At 40.8% G+C, this 25,392-nt stretch overlaps 2 protein-coding genes across 2 annotated transcripts; one reads left to right on the top strand and one right to left on the bottom strand.

Annotated features, from left to right (window-relative positions):
* Nucleotides 1–213: 213 nt before the first annotated feature.
* LOC146696869 (uncharacterized) lies at nt 214–12,563 on the top strand. Its single transcript, XM_085475200.1, has 8 exons — nt 214–5,432; nt 5,531–5,644; nt 5,760–5,873; nt 7,115–7,273; nt 7,551–7,633; nt 9,650–9,794; nt 9,910–10,092; nt 10,715–12,563. The coding sequence occupies exons 1-8, from the start codon at nt 350–352 to the stop codon at nt 10,864–10,866; spliced, it is 6,033 nt and encodes a 2,010-aa protein (XP_085331326.1). The 5' UTR covers nt 214–349; the 3' UTR covers nt 10,867–12,563.
* A 1,919-nt stretch (nt 12,564–14,482) lies between these two features.
* On the bottom strand, nt 14,483–21,653 carry LOC146696868 (hyaluronan and proteoglycan link protein 1-like). Its single transcript, XM_085475199.1, has 4 exons — nt 21,379–21,653; nt 16,749–17,093; nt 16,187–16,486; nt 14,483–16,070 (listed from the first exon to the last, which is right to left on the bottom strand). The coding sequence occupies exons 1-4, from the start codon at nt 21,455–21,457 to the stop codon at nt 15,781–15,783; spliced, it is 1,014 nt and encodes a 337-aa protein (XP_085331325.1). The 5' UTR covers nt 21,458–21,653; the 3' UTR covers nt 14,483–15,780.
* Nucleotides 21,654–25,392: the final 3,739 nt, after the last annotated feature.

Below are 25,392 nucleotides of genomic sequence, written 5' to 3'. Positions count from 1 at the left end.
ATCAACAGAAGAGGGCTCAGGAGATCAGACGCCTGGAATGATCATAAATCTCACTGCACTTCCCACAGCTTCCTCATTGTTCACCACGGAGAAGTCAACAGCAACTCCAGCTGATGTTTACGCCAGTGCTCTCTCAGATCAGACAGAAAAGACTTCTGTTTCTCCTTTGACTGATAAGACAATGACCTATTTGGACACAACTCCAATGGATGTAGAACGTTCAAGTGATGACACCACAGCTATATTGAATGCAAGCTCTGTTTTCAGTGACGTATCTCCATCTGTATCCAGCACTGTGGAGTCAATACCACTATCACTTGCAGTAACACAACATGTTGATACAGATGCGATGTCTTCTGGAACAGACAAATACTATACCACAACTGCAAGAGATGAAACTAACTCCTTTACTGAAGAGTGGAGTTCGCATGATGAGATAACCCATATACCGGCCTTTGTCAATGCAGTTCCTCCATCTTTTTCATCGCTCAGCACAATGGCCCCAACATCAAGTCCAGTCGCAGAACTTGAGATTCCATTAATTAGTCACCCAGAGAAAACCTTGCTTTACCCCTTAACTGACAACACAGTGTTATCTCCTGAACCCTTTACATTAACTGACCAAACTGTAGACATGTTTACGTTATCTTCTTTCTCAGATACAACTTCAACTGAAACAATAGAGATGGTAACAACAAGGAACACTGTTTCTTTTGATTTCATGACCACGACATCAACATCAGCACCATCAACTACTTTCAGTGACTCTCAAAGAACACACACATCCTTTACAGCAACAGTTGAAAACCTGAAAACTTTGACTCACAGTACAATGATTTCACCTCATGAGTTCATGACCGGGCAGTCTACAGATGCTCCTCTGTTTTCTGCCACTACTCAGTTTGAGTCAGAAGCAGGTCATTTTCCCGACCCAGACTTCTCAGGAGATTACACATCAACATACACAGATGAAACAGCACCTGAACAGCCCTCTGTGGAATCAGCAACCCTAGCAGTAACAACATTTAGTCCATCAAACACACCTGTATTCACTGGGGAAGAGCATTCAAGTGATAGAGAATTTACAACTGCTACATCTAGTCCCTATACACTCAAAACATTTCGGCCAATGGCAATACCCAGTATTACCCCAATGATGACCTCTGCCTACAATGACATGGACAACTCTGGCAGCTTCCCTCAAGACTTTGATTTGGAATCAAGTCAAGATGGATCTGGTGAAGGGATATTAATTGAAACTGCTACAAAACCATACAAGGAATTTAAAGTGCAAACAGATGAGACAGAAACAGATGAGACTCAGAGCACATCTGACATGGTCAGTGTTGCATTTTCACCTCAGTCTAGTACACAGGTCACCAAAGAATTTATATCACCAACTCAATCTCCAAGCATGATGAGCCCTGAGATTTACACTTCTGATCAGGGCAGTGGAGTCACCGATCAAGATGAGTGGTCAGGCGATGACTCAAGTGGGTCATCCTCCACAAGAGTACCTGAAAGGGAGAGTTCTGGAGTTTTGGATAGTACAATTTCCTCAGCGGTTATAAATTCAGTGTTTCCAGAAGATAGTGACCCAGGTGGCCATACCACTGACGTGCTTATTACAGTAAAAGACACAGGATTATCAGTTCTACCCACAACCAAACCAAGAATAATAGGAGCAACTCATGAAAGTACATCTGTTACTAGCACAGAGAGTACAGGCCATTCCATTTTCAGCACAGAGAAACCAACAAGCACAGCAAAAAGACTTAATGAAAGTGGAACAGCTGATGTTCCAAAATCTACTGCACCTGCAGCTTCTCTCTACACCACAGAGAAGTCGTACACATCAACAGAATATGCAATCACAAGTAAAAAATCAACACCAAAACCAGATTTTACTTTGACAGAGGTAGAGAGTTCTGGCAACCAAACCACTGTGAAGTTCACCCTAAAGCCTTCAGTGATGGAGACTGCCACATTTTCAGAAACAGCAGGTGAAACCAAGGGTTTTGCTACAGCAACAGCAACCTCTGATAACAGGGTTTTCTCACAGGAAAGTAAAATTACTCCAGCAACAGATCATCCCCTTTCAAGCACTGAGAAAGATGAGGTTGCTGTGGCTGAACACACAACAGAATCCCCCTCTACAGCCCTGCCCTCCCATACAACTGATGCCTTAATATATAATCACACTGTTGTTGATTTCAGCACAGAAAGCTTGAGCAGTGAGCATAAACAAGATGAATTTACATCAACATCTGCCCCAGTTCCCACTGTTATATATCACAGCGTTACAGATCAACAAGTTGAGATTATTACTCCCGACAGGAGCCAAGCCAAGACTCGACTAACTGAACAAACACCGACCATAGTTCTGGATGCATCCAAAACATCAACCAGCACATCTATCATATTCATCGAGGATACACAACAGGAAGATAAACTGTTCTCTGGAGTTACAGATAGTATGAGAGAAGACAGCTACAGTACAGAGCTTATTACCAAAGATGATACAATCACTGATGCAGATACGATGTCTGTGGTTCCCTCTTCTTCATTTTATCCAACTATTCTGACAGAGGAAGCTGGGGGTGTCACAGCAATTACAATAACTCAAAAGCTGGAAGTTACAGAAGAACCAGAGGGTTCAGGGACTGTGGGTGACACATTTTTGAGTCCTACACCAACCTCAGCCAGTGATACATCATCAGCCTCAACATCTTCTGAATACTTGTTCACTTCAGAATCGTCACCTGTGAAAGACGTTTCTTCGGAAGAAACATCAAGTGAAGTAAATGTCACAAGGTTGGCGCAGGCCACACAAGATACTTCCGTGTCCACTCAGTCAAGCTCTGGAGAAATCTATGATGTTACAACAACACACAAAGTTTTCTCATTTGAGACTACCAAACCAATTTCTGATCAATTCCAAGGAGACACTACTGAGATTTCCACTTCCTCATCTTTTTCTTCTCAAATGTTAATGGAAACAGCAGACTCTACCTCTGTCACTTTAGTGACTAGTGAAGATTATGTGGTCACCACAGTTAAAAAAGAAAAATATACGACAGCATCACCCGTAATTCTAACAGCTACAAGTCACGGCATAACTGATAAAACCTTAAGTTCATCCGTTTTCACACAAACAACTAAACCTTCAGTCACTGTCGCACCAGTCTCCACTAAACCTGGAACAATGAAATTCACCAGTAAAACATCTGATGACGACTCTTCAGGTGACTCTGATGACTTTGCACAAGAAAGCTCAGAGAAACCTTCAGCATCATCTTTGGAAAGTTGGATGACTGAAAAAACATCTACACCCTCTTCACTGTTTAGTACTGAGCAAGCCAGGTCTGAGATCATGCCTACTCCCCACACTGGCATCTCTTCTGAGAAAAATGTGCCAGCCACAGTGAGCCCAGTGTTGTCTAGTGAGAAGTTAAGCACTGCTATGGTTGTAACTGCCCAGACTGCATTAACAGTCACAACATTGAAAGGGGAAATTTCAAGTAGTTCAGACAGTGACATCCAGAAAACATCTCCTCATGCTATTATAACTTCATCTCATATGGGGACAGGAGCGGAGCCTGTTGGAGTAGAATCTACAACTCCAAAACCTCCAAGTGAAGAAGAAGAAGAAACTATAGCTACTGACACAAGATCTCCTGCAGTGTCAAGCGCTGTAGACGCATCACTAGAGATCTCAGGTGAAGCAACTTATTCATTTTCATTTGAAACAAAAAGGACTCCATCCTCAGGTGTGTCCTCAGTTTCTACCACTGAGACTGAAGGGTTGGTTTTCACTTCAGAAATTACTGACCAGTCACCCAAAATGATAACAGAACCTGCCCTTACCATTCTTGCTTCTACCACTGAGAAGCCAGCTGTAGTATCGACTGAGAGAGACACCTCAACCGATGAAGACAGTTCACGTTATGCCAAGACGCCAGTGAAGAGTGAAGAGAGGTTTATATCAACAGGAACAAGTATTATTATTTCTACAGCAGGTTCAAGTGAAATGGGATTGAGCACCTTTGGGTCTGACTCTGTCACTCCTAGTTTGTCGACCGTTAAGAAGACTATGATTACTAGCACTTTATCCACTCAGCCGGCAAGCTCCCAAACAGATGAGTCAGAATCTTTTGAAGAAACCTCAGGTCAGACATCCCATGAGGTCTTCAGCACTGCAGCCCATGCAACACAGCCCCCTGCTGTGACCAGATCTATTGAGTCATTGAATACATCAACTTCCTTTGAGTCAGAACCAAAGGAGTCACAAAATGCAGCTATAACAAGCACAGCTATCTCAGAGACAACAGTAATGATCACCACAATACCCACTTCAAATGTCCCCTCAACACCATCACAGCCAGATGTTGTCATTCAGTTGGACTCAACTCTTTCTCCTCTACAACCACTGACAACTCCCATGGAATTATTTGAACAAGCCAAGTCAGAAATTACACTTACACACCGCCCCAACCCTGGTCATTCTCATGATATATCACTGACCACAACTCGCCCTGTATTTGCTAATCATGTCACAAGCCAGACTGCAGTATCAACAGTTGCACCTGCTTTTGTTTCTGAAGACGACCGTGTTTCGGTAGCAGATGGGACAGTTGAACCAGCTGTTGATCAGGTCTCAAGTGGTGCAACGACTCACCTCAGTCTAACTGATCCACAACCAGATTATGAAGCACTAAATCCTTATGTGGTGGCAGCAGATCCCCTGTACAACCAAACACTAGAAAATGATACAGTGTTAATTTCTACACCACCATCTGTTGCTCAAACACCTGACTCAAAGGTAATAGCAGAAGCTATCATGGTTACGGCATCAACCACAATCAGTGGAAAATCAGTCTCTACCCTCCAAGAAAACAGCATGACTACAGCAAGTGTTGTTAAGCTGGGTGATGATGAGTCACCTTCTGTCCCTAATGATAAGGCTGAAAGTGGCTCTGTAAGTTCTGGGATTTCATCCCCCAGCTTTGATGATGTATTTGATGAACTGATGACTACAAAGGCACCAAAGATCATCAGTATAGAACAGGCTCTATCTCCAGATGAAATCAAGAAAGTATTTAAGGTAAATGCTACAGAAGCTTCAAAGAAGGAAGGTGTTGATGTCACGTTTGGGAAAGGTGACATAGGTGTCTCTCCTTACACTGAAATACCAACCAGCACTCAATTCAAGACAGTATCACCAGCCCAGGTGCAAAATCAGCTAGGTACAATTGCATCAACCACACCATCAACCTTTTCTGAGCAAGACCAGAAACAGGGCAGTGACATGACTGCACCACCATCAGTTATTGAAGGAAAACCATCAATAAAAGAGGAGGAAACAACCACACCGCCTAATAGAGGATTTGATCTGGGACACACTGTTGTTGGCGAGACTATGGAGATTTCTGGTAAGTTTCCTTCTAAGTTGGCACTGAAATAGAGCAAAAAAAATGAATACTCCAATAAACTTCTGTTTAATTCGACTTTTATTTTACTTTGCCATCAGGAATTGACTCATGCACAGAGGATGTTTGTCTAAATGGAGGCTCTTGCTTGAGGATTGGCAGCACCTATACCTGTCACTGTGCTCCTGGTTTCAGTGGTCATCAATGTGAAATAGGTAGGACAATTCTTGCAAAGTTCACATGAAGCACTGCTAAAAGAACATAATATTTCTGGGACTACAAGTTGTTTTGCTCATCTGCTCCTATTGATTATGTCTGTTTCTTATGAAGATATTGATGAGTGTGAATCAAACCCTTGCCGCAATGGAGGCACTTGTGTCGATGGCTTGGCTTCTTTCACATGTGTGTGTCTCCCGAGCTATGCTGGGCTGTTTTGTGAAGAGGGTAAGTTTGAAATTAATTTAACAATTTTTCTCTCTAGATTCTTTCTTATTATTATTTTTCCCATTAATAAAACTCATCAGTTATTTCTGGGCTGGTCTCAATTATCCAAATTGAGCTAGTGCTAAGCACATATAAGAGAGAAACAAAATGTTAACATTATAGCCTCTTATATTTGACTATGTATTTAGACATTTAACATATTACTCAGTTGAGTGAACCACAAAAATGTTTAGACACGCCACATTAAATATAATCATACTGTTTGCATGCAGCTGATCGACGTCTCGTCCTCAGGCGTCAGCTGACTAATCAACAACATCTTTATTTCATCACCACAGCTTTTTTTTTACTGTCTCTTTTTGGTGTCTCATTGTAGCTAACATACTTCAAAACCCCTTGAATTCCCAAAGATTTCAGTTTCTTAGTATTTAAAGATATGGCCTGTTGTCATCAAGTTGAATCCAGTCAGAGTAAATGCATGCTAGATCTCAAATCACTATATTTCCATCTAAGACAACTTTACTGGACTAGAAAATACAATGAAGTCTCTGAGTTCTTGCTTAAAAAAGTTTATCTGGACAAGGGAGTTCTGGAATATTTAAGAAAAAATTATTTTACTGTTACCAGTTGAACCATATATTTACACCAAGTGTGCTGAAACCAGGGCAATATGTGCCTTGGGTGATGTCTCTTGACCAGTGTCTACACCCTAAATTTTGTTAGTCACTCAACAGTGAATCCCACCCAGATATTTTACTCAGACACAGCTGCTGTCTGACTAAGTTTTGCCAAAAAAAAAAAAAAAAAACTTGATGTAGAACTTAAAGAAAGATTATACCTATGTTTTTGTGTATTAGACTTCCAAGGCTGAATTAAGGAGAGGGGACGGATAAACGGACTCTATACTAAAGTGTATACGTTTAGAAATACATGCCATTAACAGAGTAAAGCTTCAGAGTTTGAAATAAATCTGATCTGTTTATGGCTGAACTAATACATTAGTTTATCACATTTCTGATTTATGCAGAATCACATACACCAACACAAGGTCTGATGGATCAGTTTGCTCCTGTGTAAGGCCTAGATTAGATAATGCCATAAATGTTAGTTTGTGAGACTGATACATGGATTGAATTAAGAGCTAAAGTCTATTCCTCAGTTTATTTCATGTCTGTTGATTTGTTGCACATCTCTTTCTGTTTTCTGTATACCTCATTCTCTGTCACTCTGTCTTCTATCAGATACAGAAACATGTGACTACGGCTGGCATAAGTTTCAAGGCCACTGCTACAAGTACTTCCCTCAGAGGAAAAACTGGGACACAGCAGAGAGAGAGTGCCGCATCAACGGGGCTCATCTCACAAGCATCCTGTCCCACGAGGAGCAACAATATGTCAACCGTAAGTTCACGACAGGTGTAAATAATTAACAATACTTTAGATTAATGTGATAAAGATGATACTTAATAAAAAAAAAAACCTAATTAATGGGAAATTTTCTCTCATAAAGCCAACTCAAGAACAAATACGTGTTTGGGTAGAGACTATGCAAGATAAGGGTTCGAGCAATGAAAACATCCACGTTATCTTGGGCTTTCTCCTGCTTTCTCTGACTTACCAGTCCTAAAATGGAAATAGGCCAACTGAGGAATGTAACTGGTTGTGTTTTACTTGGCAGGTCTTGGACAGGACTACCAGTGGATCGGCCTGAATGATAAGATGTATGACAACGACTTCCGCTGGACCGATGGTTGCCCTATGGTAAGACAGGATGCTTTCTTACATATTATCGACTCAACAAACATGGCACCGGAGCAGTGTAAATATGCGCAATGCTGTTGACAGATTTAGTCATTTAGGGAGGGTCTTTCCTTTCTGGGAGTCGCATTGCTGTTCTCATGACGCATTCTCCTCCGCCTCATGTCACTACACCCCGGTGACCGCTGTGGTAATAAATCTGATGGAGAACATGGTGTATTTCATTTTAACTCCTTTTAATGAGTATGAGCTCTGTGTAGAAAAACAAATAGCTTCCACAAAGCAAAAATAAATTAATTAATTAAAAGTTAGAGTTAATATTTGCTATAGTCCTTCTAGCTGCTGTCCACTAAACAGAAAAGAAACTAAATACAATATATAGTGTGCTTAAGATTTGCACACACTGACGTTCTTGCTTCAAAGATGCCCTTCCAGACCCAGAGAAAGGCAGGAAGCATTGAGCCAGCCTGGGGGGGGTTAAAAGATAAGCACAGGCCTGGAGGCTGTTTCACTGCTGAAAGAATGAGGGGTGATGAAGGTGTGAGTGACACAGCGGAGAGGGGACTTTGTCAGGCGTAGACAGGTATGTTTCTTCTTTATCCCCCACACTCATGAGCAGGCCCAACCAACAGGCAACCACCCAGGGAAAAAGGCCACCAAAGCAGGCAGACACACAGATGGACAGCACCTGTGCTCAGCTGTAGAATGAGTAAAAAAAAAAAAAAATACACTGGATTGAGGGTGCCCAGGGGGTCTGTGTGGGTGGTCACCTCTAGTGGACTTAAATGTAATAAATAAGACTGATTTTAAATAACTGTGAACTATTTACAACGGCAAAAGAAAAGACCAGTGATTAAATAATTACTATAGAGAATTGAAACACATAGGCTGGAAAATCTTCGGATGTGTGTTTAGGTGTGGGTGATCAAAGTTTGTTTGAATGTTCTGAGGAGGATGCAGACCTGCTGAGGAGTTGATGGGTCAGCCATTTGTTAACCTGAAGCAAGCTGAGCAGGAAGTCAGAGCATGTTTGTTAACCATAATGAGAGAGCAGCGGAGCCTCAAGGCATGATTGGTGGGGTGAGGGGGGTGGGGGTCTGTCACAGCTTTGAAGAAAGCTTTTGAACCTAGAATGTGCTGAAAGACTGCAGGTAGCACCGATGCCAGCTCGAATGCCTCGCAGCACTGCAGCTGTGTGTATGCTGTATTAATGTATGAACGTACATGTGCTGTTGTGGAATTTTGTTCCTGGAGATGTACAATCGTAACGCTTGACATGTCAGCTAATGATGAAAAGACATCACATACTAATGGTTGTCCGTTATCCCAAAACTCTGTTGTGTGAAAGACACATTAGTTGTTACACGGAATACCAGTCATGCCAAGTATGCGATACTGAATCAGGGGTGTAGACTGCACTGACTATAAAATCCAAGCTACTCTTATTTTTTGTGTAAATAGTAGGTTACTGTGACATTTACAGCAGGATAATGCAGATGGCTCCTCTCTGGACAAAGTTTATGAGCCCATTTTATAAACCTTTCATTTTTGCCCTTTGAGTCTGGTTTGCTCAGAATTGGCCTACATAAAGATACACTTTCTCCCTCTTGTGGACAGTAATTAGAATTGCAATTATGAAAAGGAAAAGGAAAAACAAAAGGATTTTGGCTTCACTTTTTTCTAGCGAGATATGTAGCAGGCACAATATTTGTAGTGATTTGGTAACCTTTACCGTACAAGTGCCTATTGGTATACACATTGCCCTAACAAGCAAAAAATGCTCAGTTCGATCTTGGGAGGAGACACTATTCCCTTTTGGCTTGTGTCAGGAAGGAAATTTGGTATAAAAATCTGCCAAATCAAATATGAAGAGCTACTGCTGCAGTGACCCTTCAACAGGAGTGTCTATAGATAATGTCTGTAAATAGTGTCTATTTTACTAATAAAAAAGCAAAGCTGTTAGGCTTAGAATGTAGTTTAATAACAGTAATGTTTTACTCTTGCCTGCTCTTATTTTAGCAATATGAAAACTGGAGGCCCAACCAGCCTGACAGCTTCTTCTCTGCTGGCGAGGACTGTGTGGTGATGATATGGCATGAGGATGGTCAGTGGAATGATGTTCCTTGCAACTACCACCTCACTTTCACCTGCAAGAAGGGCACAGGTAAAAAACAAACAAACAAAAAATCCACTTTTTAAAAATTTCTTAAGGTAAAAATGAAAACCCATAGTTCCTGTAAAATTCCTTATCAAATGCCTTTGTCTCGTCTGGTTTACAGTGGCCTGTAGTCAGCCTCCTGTGGTAGAGAATGCACGTTCCTTTGGGAAGACACGTGAACGGTATGAGATCAACTCGCTGGTGAGGTACCAGTGCCGTATAGGCTTTATTCAGAGACATGTCCCAACTATCCGTTGTCGTGGGAATGGACGATGGGATATCCCGAAAATCAGCTGCATGAACCGTAAGTGCACACTGTTGCTCTCAATAGATAGACATTACTCTGATATGTATGGAGTGCCAAAAGTGCCAAAACTGAAAAAAAAAATATAACATTTAGTATGTTATTTATTCATTTAACATTTTTATGCTTGCATTTATTTATAAGTTGTTACTTTTTTGCATTTTGTCCCAGCCCTGAATATTTATCATATTTTCTTAATACATTGGCATTTAACTGCCCTCAGATGCCTATTAGGAGCAACCCTTATTTCTGAAGTGCATGGTTTTTGAATTTTCAAAATTTGTCATTAAATGTTTTCTTGTTGTCCAACGTTATCTTTATGGGTGAAAGAGTTAATGCTTAATTAATTCATAATTTGCTTTAAAACAGCTGTGGTTATGTTCTAAATAAATACTTTTCGTTTCGAGTTTTCATTGGCTAAAATATATTTTCCTGATCAGCCAACAACAAAATTTAACCTTCATTGTAATATTGAAGCACAGAGAACAACATATATTTTTGTGCATTTAATAAGATATAAACCTATTTACTGAGTTTGCTACTCAGCATTAATCCAATGTGTAAGATTTTGACAAATAATTATAGTTTGAGAGCTAAAATGGGATTTTTCCCCCCCCAACAGCCTCAAGCTATCAGAGGACCTTTATCAGAAGGCATCAGCACAATAGTCTCTACAGCATCCACAACTTCAATAACTGGCAAGATGAGTCCTTCCACTTTCGTCATCAGCTCCGACCAGGAAGGAGACACAAAATAGAACATAAGTGGAAATAACACGGCACACCTGAGACGAGAGCACGTGCCAGATGCTTGTTTGAAAAGAACAAAAAAAAAAAAAAAGCACATGAGAAAACTTATCAAAGAAAAAAAACAACAACCTGCAGTTTTTGTCAATGGAATCTTACAAAGTGCCTTTTATAGACATGTAGATACAAGACTTTTTCTTATCAAGGGGCACTATTTTATAATAATGCCAATGTGGATTAAAAAAAGTTTCAGCTGGCTACTGGAAAAGCAAAAACTACTCTTATCATACTTAAAAAAAACACTAAAATCACCCTTTTTCATGATGGTTGTCTAGTCAATTTTAAAATCAACTGGGCTATTTAAAATCTATGCAAGTGTTCATTTTCTAATAGAAAGAAAGAGATTATACTGCTCATGTAAACATTAATATTGTGCTGTTTTAATTTGGGCTTCCTTTTTATTGCGCTTGCAAAGAACTCATATCGCATGAGTTAAACATTACGTTGCATACAAAGAGCTATAAACTTTCTTACATACAGATCTTTTCCCAGAATTTATAGCTCATTCTATAAAGGGGCAAATTATACCCTGACATGGTTTGACAGGTTTCCTGTATAGTAGTTATTCACATTCTAGATTAAAATATCACAAGTCTGGGGAAAGTTTTTCACTGATTGCTTGGTTATCAGCTTCTTTGTGATGGCAGCTTTTAGTATCAAATTATCACCTTTCATTCTCTCCTGCTGTCATCAGATATATGTCAGACTAAATGTTTATAAATAGATTTCTATAGATAGATTTTAAAAAATGTAACTGACATTTTCTTTTGTAGGAGACAGTTCAATATGAAAGATTGCTCTCTAAGTGCCTATCGACAAAGCCTTTATCAACAGATGGAAATTGATGACTATCGTCTACTTCAAAAGGAAAGTGTAGCTCAAGAAGCCTCTATTTTCTGCTCAAATATGTTCATTGCATAGCCTTTAATTAGTCACAACAGCATGTTTACAATAACTTATATAACTAATGCTGTGCATAATCACACACCAAAGACTCTTGCTGTCATCTGTTGTGGGGTAGCTTATATGTAAGTCTTTTTTTTTTCTCTTTTGGTATGATTTCTAAAAAAATTGTTTCTGTTATTGTGGTCAATTAAGATCAGTCATTGAGAGAATGTATTTTGTGAATCACTCAGAAAGACTTGAACGTAACAGCTGTTTAGGCAGAGATGCGTATAATTTATTTTCAAGCTGCTCTTGATTGCTTTACTTGTTTTACTGATGAAATATGATTCTGTCACTTGGGCCTCACGGGGATTCTTTTTAAATGTTTTTATTGTTTGTTCACCAGGACGCCGGCAACATTTGCATGCTAACAATCTAAAAGTAATTACTCAGCAATATGATCCATTTACATGCCTTCTTCTTTTTCTTTCTTCTTCTTTGTTTTTGTTTTTTTTTTCAACTTTAATGGCAACAGTGGACCAAAGAACTCAGAGACACACATCAGCAATAATCTGCATCGATTTTGTTCTGTAACATTAACAGACGTGAATTTTTTTTTAAGGAGAAATGTTGTTTTGTTGTCTGAGTATTTGTCTGTGTGTTTTAGCCTTGATGTGCACATAATATGATTTTATATTTATAAGTGTTTCTTTTTTTAAAGATTACTTTACAATGTGAATGGTTGGTACGTTTGTGAATTAAAAAAAAAACTGTTTTTTAGCTGTTGTTTTTCCTGCTTTAAATCACCAATGAAATAAAATAAAGATTATTTACTTACAAAATTAAATTTGTTGACCAGATTTTTTGCAGATCTTATTCAGATCTAATTAGTCCAGAGTTTGTCCTTCTTGTAATGTTTTGATAGTGTAGCAGTCTTATTACACTTTTCTTTATTATGATTAGAGTTTTTATTATATAGGAAATGTGCTGCAAAATTGCAGAAGCCAGGTAATGAAGTTGAACAAAATTTAAAACATGGGTCTTCTTGCACTAAAGCTAATTTAGGATGCAGTGTGCACTACAGTGATTTCCCCAGCAGGTAGTGCTATCAGCCTTACTCATGAACCGAAGATTTTTTCTGCTATCACGTTTCATTTTTTTTAGCACCCACACAACTCATGGACACTAAGCATATAATGATGAATTTAAACTTCATGTGAATCGCACTGTGTGGAAAATCATACCAGTATCCAATTTTTCAAAGTATTGCGGTGTCTTAAACATACATCACACACTTGTAGAAAAACCTATCAGACATGCTCTGCAAGCCCGTTGGTAGACAGTTGGTACATCCAGGGGAGAAGATAGGAAGTGGCAATGTGAATGTGAATTGTAGCAAACTAAAACTGGATTAGGGAAAAGTGATGCCATGCAGAAAAGGCTGATGCTTCAGTACTGTGAACCTGCATAAGGATACCCCACTGCTTTTCTCTTTTCTTTTTAGTGAATAGCATGAGTAAAAGTGGTCTTCTTGAAAAACATCTTGAGTCTACATGCTGGTGCATAAAGGATCCACATGAATTCCCTGTGTGGAAAATCAGAAGCTTTTTGACTACATTACCTTTCACTACTACTCCCACAGTGCCTGTTTATGCAGCAGTCACTTGGAGTTCACATTGTTGCTTACTAATAACACAAAGCACCATTACCTGAGTAACAACATCAGGTTGGTCATTGTAATCTGTGTGCAAGCTAAGCTGCGTTTTTCTCTGTGAGTGCCAACTCTGTCGTTAGAGGAGACGTGACTTGTGATTAATGGCTGCTCCTGGATGCTCCGCATCGAGTCAGACCTGAAATCCTGCCTCACGAAGTGCAGATGTCTCAAAAACCCCTAGGCCTGAGTTTCACTGGGATTTAACAGAAGTTCTAGATTTATTTTGGAAATGAAATGCTCCCAAGCTCTTACTGACTTCTTCAGCTTAGCAGGCACCTTAGAATAAAGTGTACCATTCACTTAATGCCATGATGTTTGGGGTTTTTTTTATTTTCCATACATGCATATCTGGAATTCTGTCAAGCATCTGGAATGTAGCTAGACTAGTGCACTGCACTGGACTGGTTGAAGTCAACAGACTGCTCATTGATTTGACTGGCTGCCTAAACACACAGAGGCCCAAAGAACAGCTCACTTGATGCCAGCTGTTTAAATACATGCATATAGTCTTTTGTATAATACAAGTGCAAAAATCTATAGTTTATGTACACAGTTTATTCCTCAAAAATATCTGCTGTTGCTTTTAGCTGCATTATCCAAAAAAAGTTACCTAAGATGGATCGCACACATTTACATTTGTCTAGCATTTCCCTGCTGTATCCACCTAAATCTGACCCTGTTCCCAGAGATTCCCACAAGCCTCTTAAAGACTGTGCTACTGTTCCCTTTGTCTGACTTAGTGGTGGGTTGGCAGCCTGGCACTGAAGATAAAAATGGCAAAGAATAAATGAATGTGGGGAGAGTCTAATCTTAAGTCCTTTCAGTTGACATGGCTTTACGCCAAATTCATGGCCTCCAATTTGGCAACTTAAACAATCCCATTTAGGTCCCTGCTTAAACTTCAACAACTCCACATGCTGCATGATTTTGCTCCAGTAAAATAAGAAGGAATGCAATTTTTAAAAAAGGAATATATGATTCAAAATGGATTTAAGAGTTGTGTTCTTTATTTCAAACAGCTTCATTTGAAAAGGTACAAGGTGCTAAGATACAAAATGTTTTTTCCTTGACAACTTGAGTTTTATTATTACAAACAATGCATCACCACATTATTGCATGTGTTCTACAGTGAGTGCCATATCTCTGTATCTCTAGAAAAGTTTTGTTGCACCTCTAATTACCATCTGTGAGTGTGATTGATCATCAAAATATGAATTGAAATTTTGCAGCTCATAGCAGCTCATAGCCACAATATGAAGATGTGCAACTCCATCAGTGGTCATGTGCAACCACACATTTAATAGTCATATATTAACTGCTGTAACATTAGATTTCTTCTAGGAAATGCCACTCGTGTGTTGGGACAAATCACATCTTCAGTTTAACTTCTCCGCTAAAATCCTACTAGTGTTAGAAACTTAATCTGTAGTTTTTCTTGAAAAGCACATTATGCACATGTAAAAAAACAAACAAACAAACAAACAAAAAACTATCAGTAACCCATCATTAAAAAGTAAAAACCTTTTGTTAGGACAAAAGAATACATTGCATTAGATTATAGTGGTCTTTCCGACTGTAACTGGAAATTGTGGTAATTGAAGCTTTCACAGCAAAAAGAGCTGTAGACCAAAACGTTTACCTTCATTTTCTTTGCAAATATTTTGATCACAACTATTCTGTCTGAAAAGCTTTTTTTTAATTTTTTAGTTTCAGAAGCTAAAAGCAAACAACATGCAAATGATCACTTTGTGCAGGGTAACAAGTACCCATAGCAGTTTGTAATAAATTTAACGTAATTCCCAAATGCCGAACTCGATAAAAATAAAATGTCACGCTTTTCTGTTCTTGCAGACTTTAAAGCAGCACATGTCAACTGCACGTGTGCATATTTGCACTACATTTGGAACTTCACAAATCCAATCATGTTTTGCAGGACACAAACTGTAGTCAGATTATGCTAACCATTTACTTCTCTGTCTCTGTTTCATCAGTCACATTTTGACAAAATAGACCTTTACTTAATACTCTGTGTAAAACCAATGAAAGCCACCTATAGGAAAATGCAAAACATAATAGCTACAGGTCATTTTTTTAATTCTTAGGAGGGTATAAGATGTATGCATGTATGTATATATATGTATTTTTAGGGTTATCACAGCTTTAGAAAGGTACTGGGTTCATGCTAGATTAGATCAAAAGCTTATCTGCTTCATTGTTTATTTTACTGGTTGTGGCTTTTGCTGCTCTTTGGTGGTCATGGCTTATTTAGACCTATCTAACCCATCACTGATCAGGCTTGTAGCAATACACGCCATAAGACTTCACTGTCTTGTCGGGAAACCCAACAAAGCGCACTGCTTCTTCTGTGGGGCTGCAGTTCTTCCGCGGCCTGGAGATGGGGTACCGGACACTTCCATCAGCCAGCCAGCCGGCATCACAGCGATCATAGCCTTCAAGCTTCCAGGCAGCAAACATGTGGCCCACCTTGGCAATCTCTGCACCGTCATCTCTGCATGCCTCCACAGCCTCATCGAAGGTCAGCCTTTCAGGCTGGACCAGCCAATAGAAATGACCTGACAGCAGATAAGGCAAACAAGACAGAATAATTCAAGCAGATGTGCTACTATATAAATGTACTAGTCTTTGTGGTCACTGCGTTTCATGTACAAAGACATTTTTATTAACTGACCTTTGAGTGCAGTAGTATAGCAGAACACATCAAATTGCCTAATCTTCTCTTGGCGTCCATAGGTTCTGAGGCCAGGCTCATTGTTGGAGCCACCACAAGGATGTCTGGGTTTGGTGATAGGATACTGCACTGTGCCGTCACTTAACCATCCAGCGTTGCACCAATCCAAACCGCCTTTCCACGCAGCAAGCAGCTGTTCATGTGAGGCAATCACAGCTTCCTGGTCCTCACAGGCTTGCACGGCATTGTTGAAGTTCAGGTTGTATCGGCCCAAAGGAGGGTAGTATGGGAACACGACACCTGAACGAAGTAGATCAGATGAAAATATGAGGAAGAAAGCAAATGTTGTCTCTCTTGGTTTTTCTCTCTTGAATATACATATATATGTATATAGTACAATCCCGTTCAGGGGGGGATACGTTCGTGATGTTGCATGGTAACAAGCGTATACCATTTTTTTATTTTTATGAAATTGAATATATTATTAAATGAATTTCAAAAAAGTGTAAGTATGGAAATAGTAACAAAACAAAATAACAAAACAAAATAAAACAGGATTTACCAGTCATCAGACCAGCATGCACCTCCAAGATAACCTCTTGCAGTGAATCTTCAATCCCGTTGTCGATGTCACAGTGATATTTTCCCTTGTCGTCCATGGAGACTTCAGTCATTATTAAAGAGGCATCTTCACTGTCGAGGTTCTGCAAGAAGACACGGCCCTCAAAGCTCTCATAGGCCCTTATGTGTGGTCCCATTTTAACCAGCACATCCTCGTTCAGAGCTTCATCATCTTCCACCTTTGTCCATTTTATCCGGTGTCCGTTGTTGCCAAAGGACACCGTGTCTGAGGACAAGATCCTGCAAGGCAGGGTGATGTTGCCACCTAGTTCAGCAGAAACCTTGACTAGAAAAGAAGAAATATGATATAACCTTTCTGCTCTTGTTTAGAATTATGATACTTGGATAAAAAAACCAAAACCAAAAACCCTTTGTATAACATTTTTATGTAATGATTTTCAATGCAAAAAAGGGGGGAAAAAATTGTAGAAACACTTTTTTAAACTTCTCCTTGTTGCCTTTTTTTTGTTTGCCTTGTTAATGAAACAGCTACGTATTTTGGCATGTCTATAATGTTTGTATTATTGTAATATACAATACACAGTGTGACATCTGAAGCATTACATCACACAAAGCCAGTGAAGAGTCTGGAGTCTGTTTGGTTTATTAAATGTAATATTGGGCACCGGCCAGTCCTCAGCCCTGAAAGCCAATAATCCTTCCTGCTGTTGTCAGTACTTGCACTTATAAGCCGTTGGTTCCTCAGCATTAACCCACAAAATGAAGTGCTTTTCTTTCATCCACTACATCTGATTTGTGTTAAGTGTGTCAGGCACATAAATAATGGGAAAAGAGAGCAGAAAATATTGTTGACAAAATACAGAATCTAGCTGTCATCATTATTTCTTTTACTTATTTCCTCTGTGCACTCCCTCTCTATCTTTCCTGTCCAAGCTAGGTCAGCCTTTAACTCAAAATGACAGGTCATCTGTGTCTCACCACCGGTTCCCATCCTCTATCTTTAGACCTCACAGGGCTTGCTTAGTTAAGACCCCAGCCAGGAAAGAGAGTGGGGGCTGTCTGTGCCAGACAATAACAAGCACTAGATAAATGCATGTAGACAGCACCGCTGACACCCCCTGCCCCTATCCTCAACCTATAAACACACCGCAGTTTAACCTTTTAACAATCTAACGTGTAAACATAAGTGAGGTAAGGCAAGAAGCACCGCAGAAGACTTTTTTATTATATTCATAAATAACCCGTCTTGTTCTTTAAGTTTCAGGTACTCATTAAAAAGTATAGGCGCTACTCTGTGTCTTTTCTCACTCACTCAGTATGGACGATCTGCATGTAAGTCTGCAGTCAGCTTCTGATTTCTGACTGAGGATGCAGCTTTCATGTTGAAGGCCTTTCACTTTGAGCAGCCACACCTGAGCATGACTGGAATACTGTGTCGCTGGCTCTTCAGCGGGAAACATTTCCCACATGGCTATTACAGGAAATAAAAGTAGACAGTGGCTTTGACTCTGCTCAAACCACAACCTTCCCTCAGAACACACACACTCACAGTGGAGTGACACTGAATGAACCTCTCGTCAAACGCCTGCCGAAACTGTCCCGGTTCACACAGTAGAAGTGTGTCTGGAGTTCTTTCAGTGGTTCTCAGATCATTAGAATTAATTAGCAAAGGCAGTGCTGACAGACCTAATCTACCCTTCAGTCTCACCTTATGCCACTCTAAACTCTATGTTCTCATTTCTTTCATGAGGCTGCACATGCCAGTGACTACCTCTATTACCAAATCACCACACCCATTGCCTCACTTGCCTCTTGAGTGGTCACCGAGACGCCAGGTATTTTATGAGCTGGGAAAAACACTTCTGCCGCTGCTAATTGCCAGTGTCTGGACAAGAGTCGTCTTTGCCCGTTTTGTCAGAGAGAAATGACTCACAGCTTCGCTGTGCCTCGTAAACACTCTGCATGGGTAACGCTGTGCATAAAGTAGAATTGAAACCTGAGGCATCCAGGATGACTGAACTGGCAGAGGTAAGGGCAGTGCTGACATCAACACAGACTCACCAGATGTAATTACAGCCAACAGTGATGTCTGAAATTATTAGAAAACAGAGTAAAGGGCTTCATTGTAGTGTCTCGTGAGAACACTGTTCGAATGTTAAATCAAGAGCCTCTGTGTGAGCTGTAACCCTGAGGAGGACGGAGCCAATTCAGTGAATGCTGAAGTATGAACTGCTTGGGATGATGTTAAACGAAGGCACAGTAAATAAATTTGTCTTTTTATTTGTTCTACACCCTTGACAGTTACAATCCCAGAGAGACAGATGCATGTTAAAGCAACTCCTGAATTTCTCCTGCTCCTGCAGTTACCACTAGACAGACATCCCAAAGGAGACTGTGGCCCTGGCATGCGAGACATGCTGCACATATAAAGCAACAGCCTACTGCGGGTAGTAATCCTTCTGGGAAGAGAGGGAAGCCTTTCTTTTCTTTGCCATTCTCCAACCGTCTGCAACCCTCTGAGGCCCAAGGTGGTTCCAAATTGTCATAATTATTGGTGGTCAAATAATAGGGAACCATTATGACTGACACTTTCGTCAACTGTGCAGCAGTTGAAAAAACAAAACAAAAAAACCCCCAAAAACCCCAAAACATAAATGAACACATGTGTAGGGCAATAAAAAGAAGCTTAGCAGCTGCAGCCAAGACCTACTGCCATTTTATTACCAAGCACAGTTCAGTCTCACTGTGTAAAAGGTGGTTTTAGCAAGTGATTGGAACCATCTGCTTCTTTGCAACACTGAAGTGGAAATGATCTTTACAGTGATCCAGGTCCACTCTGTGCCCCATGCATCATGTTATGCTCTTACTATACTGTATACTGTGTAACCCCTGAGCCTTTCCTGCATGAAGTTACTAAACAATCAACATTAAAAATCTCTTTGAAAGGATGAAACTCTGCAGAGCAACAGTCTGCATGTTTATATCTCCTTGTGCACAAAATGCCACACCCTCTAGCAGAGCGAGCAATGCTTTACAACATCCCAAAGTGTCGCTCTCTTATGTTGCTGGCCCACTTGTGTCAATATGGAGAAAGAATTAACAAGTGCAGCTGGGATAAACACAGCAGGCCAACTCCTACACACGTATGCCAATAAGCTCTTTCCTGTATTCTGTCATGCAAAACAAGTGCAAACACAAAAAACGTGTGTGCGCACATCCTCGGTACAAGCGCACCATAGATTTCCATCAGAGTGATTTGTTAAATTTCTGTTGAGCTTAATAATACAGGATCAATACCACCAAAAACGTGCCTCTGCGAACATCTCATCTCCTACCCTAAACACATCTTCTCCTCACCCCAGGCCTCATTTGCAGCCAAGCCCCTTTCCCCACTCTACCACAGTAGCAACCAGGCCAGGCTTCAGTAACCAACAACCACAGTAAGCATTAGACTTAACAGACTATTACTTCACAGGAAAAGACAGAGTCATTTGGCCGCTGTTCAGCATGGGGCTCTATACATTTGGCTGTGGGTCATTAATCTTAACTCCGCTCCTGTCAGGCTGCCTGCTACCATGGGCTGATTTCCAAAAGCTCCCAGTGGCAGAGTGAGTCAGTAGGTATAAGGACAGGCAACGCCCCTCGAACTGAGGGAGAATACACAGCTCATGTGGCCAAAAAATATACTGTACGGAACAACGCAGCTGGCCTGGGCTGAGCAAATGCTTTTACATACTTCAGGCAATGACATCATATAAATAAAAAATACAAGCTCTCCTCATAGAATGAAATTTTTGTCCCAACAAATAAGCCGTTTCCTCTGCTCCTGGAAGAGAGACAGCTGAGACGTTCCTAATTTGACATACTGAGTCAGCTTGCAGAGCTGCTGAAAGCACATTAAATATCAGTCAATACATATAACATGAGGGCATCTCCAGCAATTCCCTTTTTTCTTTCTCTGCAGCACTAGATCTAGCTGTGTTTTATTGGGAGCAACTTCATCTCATGGTGTCATTCTGTAGGAAGCTGTGAATTTGAAATTACAACAGTGTTATGATGGAGTGCAGGGGCTCCTTGGAAAGATTTCTCTAAGTTTTCATTTTGTGTCTGGAACAAATAGTGTCAGAAAGTTAAAAAAAAAAATCAACACCATAAATCACATTAAAGTCCGCATTTACATCCACAAAAAGGGGGACAAGCACTACCAGCCCAATTTAATCCACTGCAGCACTTGTGACCTATTTTAGGAGGACAACCAGTGGTATTACTCATTCAGCAGAGTGGGTAGGAAGCCCCTATGAATGGCAAGGGTAATTTATTCACCAGCCTGTTCGTGCTGGGGTGGTCTGTGTGCAGCACATCAGTGAGTGTAATGCTGAGTTACACTGTGTCTGTGTGAGCGTTACTCCAGAGATGTGTTTGTTACCTGCTGCTACAACGACACCGTTATAAGACAAGCTTTTGATGGGGTACCACTTTGCTCAGGCTTCTTGCACAGCTCATCCCCCCGCATGCACACGATTGATGCAACATCATGCATTTATAAAAGATCACACATACATACAGACACTTGGGCATGTTAAACTATTTCACATCATTTTAAATCTTACCTGTTAAGATCGTCTCTTCACTGTACGCACTGCCAGCCAGGATCAAGCAGACTATAGTGATGCACAGCAGCCTCATCATTTTCTCTCTCACTTTTTAGTTTTTGCAAAAAGTGTTCCTTTAGCAAAAAGTTAAAAATGTAATTTATCTATAATGTAAATATTTAAAGAAAGCTGAGCGCTTTTTCTTCTCTTTCAATTTTTACTAATCAGCTATCCCCTCCTTTTTTTCCGTTTGTTCAGCAGCCGCCTGTGGTGCTACTGGAAAGTTTGGGGTCCTCGGAGGTCCAAACAAGTGCCTTTTATTGTAGCCCAGCATGTTTGAGACCACTCCTTCTCCCCTCAGCCCATCACCATGTAGAAGCTGTAAATCAGCCCCCCTTTGCCACTTTTTATAAAAAAAAAAAGCAACAAAAAACTCTTTTCTCTCAGGAGAAAAAAGGACAGAGCAAAACTTTAGACAATTAACCTGCTTGTGATTATCCAGAAGGTTCTGTGTATTCGATAGCAGGGAAATTTTAATGATCTTTGTGGTGTAGTATGGATCACAGTAACAGTCACACCAGTTAGTAAAAACATAACTGTAAAATGTAAAAACTCTTTTGGATCACATGCTTTGTCTGAGGATTTGCTTTTGGTTCATTAACTCTGAATTTTTGTGGCTTCTTCCCGTTTTTATTATCCGGTGCTCTTAACCTTTAGATGCACCCGTGGGTTTTGACCCCACAGGTTGTTTTTCTTTAAAAATCTTTAAAATGGGGGCAGTCTGCCTCCCCCCACCGCAGGGAAAAGGGTAACACCACCTGGATCTGGGTGCAGTTCCCCCCTCCAGGGGCAAGGGTACCTAGACCCGGTTAATAGAGTAAGCTTGGGGAGTGTGATCGTGTGTACAGCGTCTCTTTATGTCTGTCTCCACGTTGGTTGAGTGTGGAGTAAGTGCATATGAGAACATGAGGGTGAGAATGGATGTTTGTATATGTGTGTGCCTGTATGTCTGTGTCTATATGTCAGGTTGGGTGTCAGACGCCACTTCTCTGGGGACATCTCAGGCCCTCCAAGGTTTGGAGGCCTATCTCCCCCTACCACCACTTCCCCTGCCAGTGGCGGACTCCCTCAGACATCGGTGCGTTGGTGGTTCTTTGTGTCCGGGGATGGGCGTCCAGGTACACACCGGCTCACTCCTTGGCGGCCGCTTATCGGGGCCTGGAGCCTTGGGCTCGCTCGGGCCACTTCGGAGGTGGGGTGCCCCCAGCCTCTTGGCCTGGGGCTCGGTCACTCAGGCACGGCTGGCTGCCGGCGGAGCTCACGGGCACGTCACTGCAACTCCCCCTGGCTTCTGCTCTGCGGCTGCTGAGTGAGCCCTCATCTGGGACTCTCCTCAGCTCTTACTGGGACAGTGGCACGGCTGCCCCTCTGTTGGTCTTCCTTGGTCTCTTGTGTTCTGGGGGCCTCTGGATGTCTGGAGTTTTGATCTCCTCCATACCTGCTTCATGCCCTGGAGGACGCCCCCACACCCTCTAGCAGATCATTACATGAAGGAACCTTTTAAAAAAAACAAGTGCGTCCATGCTCACAGGTGTACACACGGGTGATCACACCCACAAACTACACCCTTTTTGGCTCCTACCTCAAAGCACACTGTGTTCTGTTGATCTTATGTGCTGCACAATAATGTTTAATATTTAGTATTTACTGTCATATTCCCATATATCATTGTGATGTTGTTTATTCTATTACTCTTGTTCTCTTCTGCTTGTTTTCTTTTTTCTTTCTCAGCAGGTGATCCAGGTGATTGATATATGCATTTTTTTTTCCTGCTCATTCTGTTGGTTTTTGTCTTTTGCCCTTCTCCCCCGTCCCTCTTCTCAGCTGTTTCTCTTTCCCTCTTTCTTTCTCCCCTTCTTTCCCCCAGTCAAGTCTGTCCCGTATTCAGTAAGTGAAAATAAAATAAACAATAAAAGGTGAATCAAATGGACCATTACGGCAAGGCTGGGATGGTCAATTTGGTAAAGTAAATCCGTTGGGCATCTTTCTTTGCCTTTAGACAACAATTCTGATGGCAAAAGAGCCAAACGGGACAGAGAAAAAAAAAATCTTTAAAATGAAAAGTATTCCTCATAATATATGTTTGTAACATGAGGCCATTTGCATTTCTATTTATTTTTTCATTAATTAAAAAAAAATTGCAGTTTTTGTATCACTACCCCGCTCTTCCACAAACAGTTCCTATGGAATCTGCTATGAACCTTTAATTCTTAGCAGCTCTGACTGTCCCACTTACAAATCTGATGAATCAGGAATTAATTTTTACACAGCAACATACATGATTTATAGTTTCCTGTGCATTTCAAACATTTTCCTTTCTGATGTTTTTTTTTTTTTTAATATCTAACATAGCTGCTATGAGGCCAGCCAGGATCCTTGTGGACCTTGCCCTACAAATATCCAGGATGGATGGGATGAAGAGCCCATTGAAGGAACTGACTCAGAATCTGACATCTCAGATATAGAGATGACTATTGTCCTGCCACTGAACAATGCCAGTCTGGTACAGAGGAGTCCTCTGATGAGTCCTCTGAAGAGGAAATGGATATTGTGTCTAACAGAATGAGCTCCTCTTACTGCTCTTACTGGGCAGAGTTACCTCCCAGCCAGGCTAAAACACCAAGCCACAATATTCTGAATAGTTGGCCAGGGCTTGCACCTGGGTTTAGTACTGTCTCCCCAAGAGATGCATGGAAGATGTTCATGTCTGATAATATAATAGAAGAGATGCTGACATGCACAAACATGGAGGCACAAAGAGTAGCCACAGACAGGGGAAAAGAGTGGAAAAATGTAATCAAACATAAGCTCCTGGCCTTCATTTGATTGACCATTCTTGCAGGAAGTGAGAAGAACTGGGATGTACGAGTCTATGTGTTTTTTGGGAGTCCTCTGCATAACCCATTGTACAAGGCCACTATGTCAATTCGTAGATTTGAAGATATTCGCCATTTCTTGCACTTTGATGACAAGAGGACCAGAGCCTGCCGACTGAAAACAAACAACATGGCAGCTTTCCGCTACATATGGGGCCTGTTCCTGGTCAACGGCAGGCAGAAATTCATCCTCACTGATTGTGTTACAGTGGATGAACAACTCGTGCCTTTCAGAGGGAAGACACAGCTTCTGCAATATATGTTGAGCAAGCATACAAAAGTGATACAAGTGATACAAAAACTGCAATTTCTTAAAATTAATGAAAAAATAAATAAAAATGCAAGTGGCCTCATGTCACAAACATGTTTTATGAGGAATACCTGGAATATGAAAATATTACAGCTCTTCGTTTGAAAGATTTTCAAGAATAACAACCGAGTTTATTGCAAAATGCATTGATTTTATTTGGGGTCAATTTTGACCCCACTCGTGGAAGAGTGTAGATATTGGTATGTTGTGCATCCAAGGGATAATTGTCTATCTATTACGCTTCAATTAAATATAAGCTAAGAGATGAAGTCATGCACAACTATGAACTTTATGAAAGGACAGAAGGCATCTGTCTGCCCATACATGCACATGCAGGGATGTGAAAACCACTTGAATGGCCAGAAAAAAGTGATGCACACAGAAAATGTCCCTGTGAGGGATCCTTTTATTTTAAACCTCTTAGTTTCTTTTATCTATAAAGACATCCTCCCTGCCTCTCTTTCCCCTTTGGCACTAAACATCTGTTACTAAGAAGGTAAGACAAAGTCGGCTAATACCCACTCTTCCACCCCTTACTGTAAATTGTTTGAGCTTGTTTCTCTCAGTCTCTTCTGATGTTCTGGCCAAGGCTGAGACAGCAATACTGCAGAGCATTCGGAACAGCTCTAGGGAGGTAAAATGTGGCAGAGATGACCAGTGTGGTCCCTTTTAGATGTTTTTCAGGTGTTCTGAATGTCTTTGAAACATGGTCAAGCCTCAGGAATGGAGGAATATGGTACTGATGCTTCTCTGGACTGCTCTAGCACCAGAATTATAACAGATGGG

Source organism: Copadichromis virginalis, linkage group LG12 (assembly GCF_057382275.1).
Source record: "Copadichromis virginalis isolate Kocher_CV1m ecotype Utaka linkage group LG12, C_Virginalis_male_GT1.1, whole genome shotgun sequence".
Taxonomy (NCBI): Eukaryota; Metazoa; Chordata; class Actinopteri; order Cichliformes; family Cichlidae; genus Copadichromis; species Copadichromis virginalis.
Note: the sequence above shows the minus strand (reverse complement) of the source record. Positions and strands in the feature narration are given on the sequence as shown.